At 30.2% G+C, this 10,501-nt stretch overlaps 1 protein-coding gene across 7 annotated transcripts in view; it reads left to right on the top strand.

Annotated features, from left to right (window-relative positions):
- Positions 1-8,529, top strand: part of LOC111089831 — a 35,722-nt gene extending 27,193 nt beyond the window's left edge. For 4 of the 7 annotated variants that reach the window (XM_022402982.1, XM_022402985.1, XM_022402984.1 and 1 more), the window contains exons 3-4: positions 5,551-5,663; positions 6,952-8,528. In XM_022402982.1, coding sequence (XP_022258690.1) covers positions 5,551-5,663; positions 6,952-7,188 — 350 coding nt within the window. In that variant the 3' untranslated portion in view covers positions 7,189-8,528. Of the gene's footprint in view, positions 1-5,550; positions 5,664-6,951 lie in introns of all 7 variants that reach the window. The other 3 variants (XM_022402986.1, XM_022402987.1, XM_022402983.1) reach the window with 2 other exon arrangements.
- The last annotated feature ends 1,972 nt before the right edge of the window (positions 8,530-10,501 follow it).

The raw sequence follows: 10,501 nt of genomic DNA, 5'->3' as shown, positions 1-10,501 counted from the left end.
ACCATAAGAAGTACACGTGATTATTAAAAAAATAAAAATAGATAAAATTTGCATTTTATGGATGATACAATTTTTTGGGGATTTCAAAATAATGTACTAAAACATTAAAAGTAATAAGTTCAAATTTGTAGCAAATATAAATATTGTAATCATTTCCTATAAATACGATTTCCTACTGTAATTTTCTAAGATATTAAAGATCATAATGCAAAAAAACGAAATTTATTAAAAGTAATAGGCTTTATGTTTCTTAAACTACCTACATTTGTCAAAGTATTTATGAATTTTCAAAAATATTCATCCACTAGTTTTATTGTTGGATTGAAATATAGCAAGACTTGCATTGCCTACTTAGAAAGTTAGTAGCCAGTAGTCATCAGATTAACTCAACCCTGTGTTTTATTTTTCTGGTACTCTATAGGGTCTCTGTGCTATAGGCTTATTAATAATCAACACTATCTTGTGTTTAACTTTCTTTGTACAACCATTACGATCATTTTCTCCTACACATATATCTCTATACTCTGCTAACAATGTTATTAAACCCTGTTTGTTTCTTTTTTACATTTTCTAAAATAGAATCCCAATCTATCTTACTTTGTTGCACCTGTTTCTTAACATTATTAAAATTATGCTGTCCTACTGCAGCTACTTGTTCTCTGCTACTAGCCTTACCTACTACTATATGTTTAGGTAGTGTTTCAGTTACATTTAACACTTTTATAGGCACTGTGTCTTTCTCAGATACTTTACTAATACAAGCAGCTATATAAACTCCTGATTCTTCTATCTCAATAGGTTCAACTAACACTTCTAAATTGTACTTAAAGTCACTTACTTTAGTTTCAACAATAAATTGACTTCTTGCAGGTGCTTCAGTTACTTTAACTAATCTTAAAGGCACTTATTAGTTCAAACACTCCTTCTCTGTTTTTTATGTTAGTTATAAGTTTAGAGACATCTAAGAGGTTTGAATTACTATTTCTCTGTTTTAAAGTCTTATTTGCTAACTAATTCTGCCTTAATTTACTGTTACTTCCTTTATTCTTTGTTTTCTTACTACTACTACTATCACTTCTGATGGGTTTAGAGTTTTTCTGTGAACACTTACTCACTGGATTCCTTTTTAAACACTTCTTATTGTTACTTCTCTGACTTTGTCATGTATCGCTACACTCTAATAGATCAGTGCTTTTGTATTTTGACTGTTGATCTTGAGCCTTGATAATGCTAGCATTAGACATCTGGCTATTAGCTTTAGTCAGTGGGAAGGTATCATTTGTCTTAACTGTTACACATAAGTTTGAGGATTTGAGTCCTTTAAAACTTAAGATCTCCATTTCTATGTGCAGCTTACTTGAAATAAGAGATATTTCAGTGTCATATTCCTTAAGAAATCTTGCCCTATGATACCATCTGTTTATAAATCTATCTGTTTACAGATGTAAAATGACTGTTCTAACTCTAACTTTCTTACTCTCATGTGTACATTATATTTACCTAGCGTTTTAACAGGATATCCTGTTATAGAAGTTAAAATACTGTTAGAAACTTCTTTCCAGGCATTATCTAAAAATGTCAGATTTTTACTTACTAGTTCTGCACTTAGTAGTGAAGATTGAGCACCTGTGTCAACCAATAATTGACATACTGTACCTTCTATTTCTACTACAATTACTGATGACACTTCATTAACACCATTGACACTCAATCTTTTATTCCAAACTGCTGGACATATCTACTTTTGCTTTGTAATCCCAGAGGGGATTACATTTTTTAACTCTGTTTACAATCTAACTTTCACTTTCAAGTTAATCACTATTAACCAATATCATTCACACATGATATTTCACTCTTTTATAATCATTAATGTCCTTTATATGATTACTTTACTATCTTTATCTAAAACTACATTAACTGAATAGGAGAAATAGCAGTTCTATACTTACAACAAAGTTGGACTGGTGTATACTTAAAACACCCTATTGCTTCACTTCTAATCAACTACTGTAATCAGTCTGACTAAACCAGCTACTACTACTGTAATCAGTCTGATTAAGCCATCTACTACTACTGTAATTAGTATGACTCCATCATCTACTACTACTACTATATCCAGTAGTGTATATTGTACAGTATATTGATAGTATATTCTTGACAGTGATGTACCATTAAGCCATCTAATTACAATTAATTAGTGGTATAAAACATTAACAGTAGATTATAGTACATTCATTGAACAGCTTGTGTCCAGATGGGACAGCAGTAAGTTAACAGATTACAATGCTAAAATCCAGGGTTTGATTCCCCAGGGTGGACACAGCAGATAGCCCATACAGTTCTGTACTTAAACAAACAAACCATCAGTCACTGATCAACTCATTAATTTGACTAATGCTGACACAATGCTAACAAATACTTGTGTCTAAATCATGAAAGGGTTTTATCTGAGATAATTGCATGTCAACATTTTCCAAGTTCATAGAGCTGTATTAAAGATACACAGCATTCTTTATTTCGTATTTTTGTTGTAAGTGGTAGAGTTGATGTTTAGTGGAACTTGCTGATCGAATAATTGTCAAGCTCATTGATCAATTACATTCAACTATTCAATTGTTCTTACATGAGACTTTGATAATTGGAAACACTAATTTACATTAGTTGATTATTTGCATGAGTCGGCACTAATCTATTAAGCTAAACGCTGAATTTAATCAAGTATAATAACAAGAAATCACATAGACAATATTTTGATTACTTGGATAGTTGGAATAATCAGAAACACTAATTTCCATTAGTTGATTATTTGCATGAGTCGGCACTAATCTATTACGCTAAATGCTGAATCAAGTATAATAACAAGAAATCACATAGACAATATTTTGATTACTTGGATAGTTGGAATAATCAGAAACACTAATTTCCATTAGTTGATTACTTGCATGAGTCGGCACTAATCTATTACGCTAAATGCTGAATTTAATCAAGTATAATAACAAGAAATCACATAGACAATATTTTGATTACTTGGATAGTTGGAATAATCAGAAACACTAATTTCCATTAGTTGATTACTTTCTTGATAATTGATTTAACTGTAATTTTGATTAATTAATTTTTTACCTGACAGTAATTGACGTAACCAGTGTTAATAAATAACCATTTATATCGGCTAATCGAGTTAATTACCCAGTTCTGACTGTTGGTACAGTAATAAAAGTATAATTTACTACAGTAATATTATTGCTTGTTAATATGATAAATTAATATACTAGAAAACCAAATTATGTAATGAGTACAAATCATTGAATCATCAGTGTGTGGGTTTCATGCTGTTAATGATAGTTTTCCATACACTTGGTAATCTCTTACAAAGTTAGAGACTTTGTTCAGTCCTATATCCATATACTAATCTAAGAATGTAAATAATCATCATAAGTATAAATGTTAATTAAAAATATATTCATAATTATCTAAACATTTCAAACATTAATATTAATGAAGTTAAAGAAAATTGTAGTAGGTCATCACTCGTATATCACCAGTCATTTGCTCCATAAATCTTCACAACTCACAAATACATGAAACATGAATATACTTAATAATCAGTAGTGCATAATCATCAGAAAAACTGTTGGAAGTTACTGAAGAACAAATATTAAAATTGCTAAACAAAAGCACAACTAACCATTTATCTGGAAAATTATACTGATACTCTGCATTGATTTTTAGTGTCATACCATTATAAGTAACTCTACATAATCCTCTCAAGTAATGGTGATTGATCAGTGAAAACTAATTTCACGATCTCGACTATGGAACTTTAGTTAATTTAACATCATAGATAAAATTATTTTCATATATTACTGTTAAGCAGTTAAATCATTCATCGGAAAATACAAAAACGTGTAAGCTTTGACAAAAAATGTATATATGTGTGTTTGTGTGTATACATATATAGTGAGAAGAAAATATTGGTTCAATAAATTGTAAAACACAAACCCTATAATTAATCAGTGCTCCAATTATGGAAAAAAATCTTGTTATCAGTATTGGAAGTTATTAGGTGTCAAAGCGACACCTCTTACACATGTGAGTTAACAAGCAGGCATATGAGAGTTATGAAGTTCAAACCATTAGAAATAGACAAAATCAATAAAGTATGGTTCACTAAGTGGTTATACAAATAATTTATTTTAACCAGTGCACTCAGGCTGGGTCAAAGTGTGCATTTCATGACCTTTAACAGAGTTACATTCAAAATTTAATTAAAATTTTATCATTTAAATTTCAATTTGTCAAACCAACCAGACATGCCCCTCCAACCTTATAGCTTTTAAAGCAATTATCTAAACCAACTGTCCATATTTTATATACTTGTTTATAACCAGTAGAAAGAGTATTTTTATTTTATGAAAACCTTCTTATATTTATGGCATTTTGGTGGGCATTTGTAGACAGTTTGGTCTTGTATTATTTGCCTGTAATTGTTTTTCAACTTGGAACAGCTAATGGAGTTTTTTAACACATTTATAGCTTAGTTAGAAAGCCAGTTAAATTATAATAGTTTTGGACATTATATTTGAGTTTTGATACATAAAAAATGTGTTGTAAAATGCATATTTGAAAGACACATGAATTTTTATTTAAAAACTTCATGAGATGAAAGCAGGGTTAATGTGCCACATAATTGAGCACAAAAGGCCTTAACACTAGCATAAGTGCTAAATATCTAGGTTTTTTTGTATGTTTTTTATTTATTATTATGTATTTTTTTAACAAAAGTAACTACAATATAAATGTTAGAAACTACTAGGTAGCAAAACCTGGGTAAAATTATAAAGTTCCCAAGCTCAGTTGATATATTACTCAAGCTCACATTTTGTGCATACCTGTAACTTGATCATTTGTTTACCCTAAAGCTCAACTAGAATATTTGTGTTTTACTGCTTTTCATGGAGAGAAAGGGTCTAAAAGACAGTAATGAAACCATAAAATTAAAAGAAAGTTTTTTTTGAAGCTGAGGGTTAGGTATGTTAAATTGAAACGATGTCTCACCGTGTTGTTATAGTCTGACTTGTCACACACAGTTATGCTCAACTTCACTAGATTATTTTGACAGTAATTCTGCAGCATAGGGTTGTTGTGTTACTGATGTTGATACAGCTCATAGGTAGTTATTTTCAATAATTGTGTAGATACTTAATGGTCAAAACTTAGTGTACAAAATTTTACATGTTTTTATACTGATATTAAGGAAGTGGAGAAAAAATAGAAGCAACTGCTGATGTCATTAGTCATTTGAACCACCCTCGTGTTTCGTGAAAGGACAAATTTGTGTGTCTGTACACAAAAATAACTCTCACCTGCTGTTTTCCAGCTTCAAACATCACGTTTTTAAGGTGAGACATGACTGACTGTGAAAGATTACCTTCTGACACATGCCCACATTGGTAGGTCATTATGTTATGTGAACCTTTATTGTGATTTAGTGATGAATAATAATATCCAGTCTTGTTACAGACAAATATATGTTATTTATACTTCTAGCAATAGGAATAGCTGATTCCTTAGGAGGCAGATCATCACATACCGTTTTGAAGTTCACTGTAGCAAAAGAGAACCAGGAAGAGAACTGTGATGTAATAACAGAGAAGACTGAGGTAATAAGTATTTTAAAAACAGTTTGTAATTTACTTTCTTGTATATTATATTCAATTTTTGTATGTTAATCTAAAATATGAAACTGCACGTGATATGTTCAATTAACGTCCAATTAGAGCAAACTGTGTACTTAGTGTGAAACAAAAAAATCTACCTGGTAATTAAATATTATTTTCTTGTGTTTCTACTTATAAACGTTAGAATGCATTGTTTCATCAATTGAGCACTCTCACTGGTAACTGTATTTTTGCCATAATCCCAATAATACCTCACAAGGTTCTGATAGCTTAGGAAATTTAGGTTAGTCCTAAATACATATGGTAAGTTAACAATGCAAAACAATCTTTATAATGAACAGTAAATCAAAGAGAAGAGGAATAACAGGAAGAATTTTTTTCTATTTATGCAAATTAGTTTTTGCCTTATTGGAAAATGTTTTAAATTTTTAAAATTGTGTACTCGTTACAAATTCTCAGTTTTGAATGCCAGTTTTATATCATAATGTTTTTAATTTAGTAAACTGTGGTACTAATTATCTCAGTTTCTACAGTGTATATTTCATATTTTCAAAATTGTTAACATTTTCAAAGCTCTTAATAAGATTTTATTGTAAATCAAATGAAGATCACTTGCAAAATTCAGCCTTAGGTGTTACTTTCTGTATTATGGTCCAAACATGAAAACTACTAACTGTTTCATAGGATGTATATATACATGTAATTTTTGTGGTACTTCACCTTGGACACATGGGTCCACTATATGATTGTCACGTGGAGCAGATGTTTAAGTATTATTGTGATTTTATTACCTGATTGGTCAGGTACAGAGAGAGATAGAAGTGAACTGGTAATGATGTTTGGGATTTCCAAACAGATTAACTTCTGATTTGAGTCAGAACTCACTTGAATCTCATTGTTGTTTCATTTTTGTGAAGATTTTTTTTTTCATTTGTTCTTCTGTTTCATCTTAACATACTCATCTTCATTTATTTTGTATTTTAATAATACCACAATGCAGTAGTCCTACATCGCTTGGACAATCAGGTATTCTTTTGAATGTCTTCAGTTAGTAAAGTGTTTTTGTTTTACTCTTTCATTTCACATATAACAAATCATTATAACTGTCCTTCCACATACAAGTTCCTTGAATCTCCAGTTGTTACAGAGATCAGGTAACTGTGTGTCTAATTTAACCTTGGATTACCACAACTTTGTATGTATTTGTCTACTTCAGTGATTGTACTAGTTATTGTTTTTTATTGACCATTTTAATATTGTATGATTTCAGAACAAAGTTATTGAAGTGAAAACTGAGCAGCCTGATGATCTACTACAAGATGAAGTTTTTTCCAAGTTCAGTGACAGTGGTGATGATAATAACCTAAACAGTTTAAAATATGTTGTTATTAGTAGGAAAAAAGAATCTCAATTTCAAGAGCTACAACAAATCAAATCTGGATTAGAAAGTACATCTGGTAAGTACAAAAAGGTCTCTTTACAGAACTCTAAATTCATTGTACTGTGATTTTCTGAATACAATACACTCCCAAATATAATATGCACTCTGATCATCATGAACAACCAGTCAATCTGCCTTATCAACATAAATGATATGCACTTAGACTTTTGTAATGCTCCAGTCAAAGTAATCCTTTGATGACAAGAATGCTAGAGGGTCCATATAATCTCTAATTGTGCATTTGTCTTAGCGCTTGCTATGTTTGCAAATAAACACTCTCAAAAAACAATTTGCAGCTGGTGTTCATTAGTCATGGACCTTCGCAACAATTTTCCTACAATTGGATACATGAAATTTGTTCTAAGTCATTTCTTCTATTAATTTTATAAGACTGATTTAAAAATACACCATAAAATTAAAGCCTATCACAACAAATCTACATTGGCTGTTTATGGTCAAGTACTGACACTTCAGTGTTTAAATAGATTGGCCCATTTTGATTTCTTAAAGTCAAGTTAAGTAACCTAATAACTCATGACAGAAAAAGGTCAAGTCCTCGTAACTTTCTCGTTACAGGCCTGGTCAGTTTGACCAATCATGTGACCCAAAGTTGACCTTTGTAGTTTACATACTGTAACTTTTAATATTGTTTGTGAATCTTCCCATATTTTTTCAAACTTTTAGAAAGCATCATGTCTTGTTGACAAAAAATCAAAATTTTTAATTATGTATCTTAACTAAGCATCTTAATCATGTTTATAGATACTACAATGAATGAAAATCAGAGACAGTTTTCATCTATGCCTTAGAAACAGAGAGAATTAATAAGACATAACATTGAAACACATTACTAGAAAGTATGCATTATTGTTTGCAATGCAAGTCGAAAAAGATGGTCTGGACTGGCTGTAAAAAACCATTTATATTTGTTATCACATATTATAGGCACCTTAACTTCTAGATAAATTAAAAAAGAATTCATACTATATTGGAAAATTACTGTAGCAGAAAAACTTAGTTAAATCTTAATAGTTACTAAAATTTACTGAAGTAAACCTGAAAATGTGATAATGAAAGACTTGTAGTGAAAAAGGTTTTGTAATATATTGAAGGAAAATTATATGTGGTTGGATTACATTGGCTAAAAACTTCAGAAGGCTCGCACTAGTGAAAATTGAAGTAGCTATTGTAAAGAATTGATGCTACTAGCCCTTTCAATGTTCATCACAACTGGAAAAGTAAAATAATTCAGTGAGGATTTGTTTATACTAAGTCTGTTCTGGACTAGCATTTTAATTGAGAATTGTTTAGTTCAAGAAAGAGTGACAATTGAAGTAAAGATCCTACAGGAGGTAATGAAAATACAAAGTAATGTAATGTGTACAGTTGAAATAAGGTCCTTACAAGAGTCTAAGATTACAAATTTCACTTAAGATCCATTCCAAACATAATGAACAGTTGAAGTAAAGACCCTACAGTTGAAGTGAAACCTTTACAAAGTCTATCTCAAAATGACAAGTTCTAGTTAAGATTCGTTTGAAAGACAATGAACAGTTGAAATAAAGACTCTACAGGAGTTGATGAAAATAAAAAATAATGTGAAGTGTACAGTTGAAGTGAGATCTTTAAAAGTATTATAAGGATTACAAGTTCCAGTTGAGATCCATTTTAATGGCATTTGAAGTAAAGACTAAAAAAAAATACCACAGAAGATTTTATTTACAGTAATGATCTTACAAGAGAGTGGAAAATTCATAGATATGGGATTTATATAGTTGAAATAAAAAACATAAAGAAACTGGAAGATTCATTGAAGTCTAATTATTATTACAATATAAAGTTTGTGTGCAATAAATATGCCATTATGAATCAATGTATTAAACTGATTTTAAATAGTTTATATATATATATATATACATACATACATACATATATATATATATATATATAGTGTATATATATATATATATATTATTGATAGGTGTATCAGGGATGAACATTTACTATGGATGCACTGATTGCAATAGTTTTTTGAAGGATGACAGGATCATTTTTGATTTCAGCATAAATCCAAAGAAAAAATTCTAGGGTTTGGAGTAAACTCTAATTTTTTAAATTTAATTGCATGTTGTCACTACAGCAGCAGCATGACAAAGTGGCTTTGCACTTTGGACTCATACTTAGATGGTTGTAATTTCTAGGTTGGTCCATGTCATGCTGTTGTGTTCTTGAGCAAGATAATTTAACCCATTTGTTCTAGTCTATCCAGCTGTATGATTAGTATCAGCTTTTAACTGAGGGTTAACCTGCGATGGACTGGCATCCACTCAGGGGGATTGTGTCACCATTCTTATTTGTCACTTAAAACAGAAGTTTGAAAGCATTGGCCTTTTCTACCATGCAAGGCTAAGATTTAACTTTTTTAACCCTATGATTACCACAGCACTCTTTAATTTCTTTTCTGCATATGACACAAAAAGTTTTACTGAATTACATTGAAAATTTAATTAAACCACTCTACTATCAATGTATTTCAATGAAATTAGTGTTATCAAATGCATTATAATTCAAAGTTTTATATTATCCAAGTTATTATTCCTTTATTTTGAAACAAACCTTTAAAACAAACAACTAAACTTCAGTTTTGTTGTCACACGACATGCTTGCAGTTAAAATATCTTACTTTTCGTTTCTGCTGTTTCTATTCAGATAAATCTCAGTACCCATATGATAGTCTAGACAAGCTTCTTTGGATATGTGGTCAAGTTCCAATCATGGAGTTTCACATTTCAACCGCAAACATTCCAAGAAAAAGTTATATCATTCCCACCCTCTGATTCTGATAGAAGCCATGCCTACTTTCCAACTTAATCCGTTACTAAGCAACAACTATTTCTAGACTTGAATGACATGCTTCTAACCAATAGAAAGAGCAGATTTCCTAACATATTATCTACAATCTCATACACTGTAACCATTGACTACAAAGGTGTACAATTGCTAAGTACATTGTTAGAGATTGTTGTCCCTAGAACTTGGTTTTTTTTTGCCTTATACATATTAGTTTGATAAACAGTTAAATTGAATTTAAGTCTTACTTTTAATTTTAGTTAATTATGTATTATTTGTGTTTTAAATTTCATATTTGAAAGGTTTAATGATTTTTTAGACATTTTATATCACAAGTTATTATCTAACTAAGCGAATGCAGTAAATTTTGCTGAAGACTAAACCATCTATGCCAATGATAATGTTATATTACCTGTGGGCACCTGTTGAAGTGTGTCAGCATAAATAATAAAAGATAAAGAACTGGAAAGGAAAATAAACATTAAAAATATACTAAGTGAAAAGGCAAAGATGTGAAATCATGCATATG

The sequence above is a fragment of the Limulus polyphemus genome, unplaced genomic scaffold (genome assembly GCF_000517525.1).
Source record: "Limulus polyphemus unplaced genomic scaffold, Limulus_polyphemus-2.1.2 Scaffold7527, whole genome shotgun sequence".
Classification (NCBI taxonomy): Eukaryota; Metazoa; Arthropoda; class Merostomata; order Xiphosura; family Limulidae; genus Limulus; species Limulus polyphemus.
This window is presented reverse-complemented; position numbering and strand designations above follow the sequence as displayed.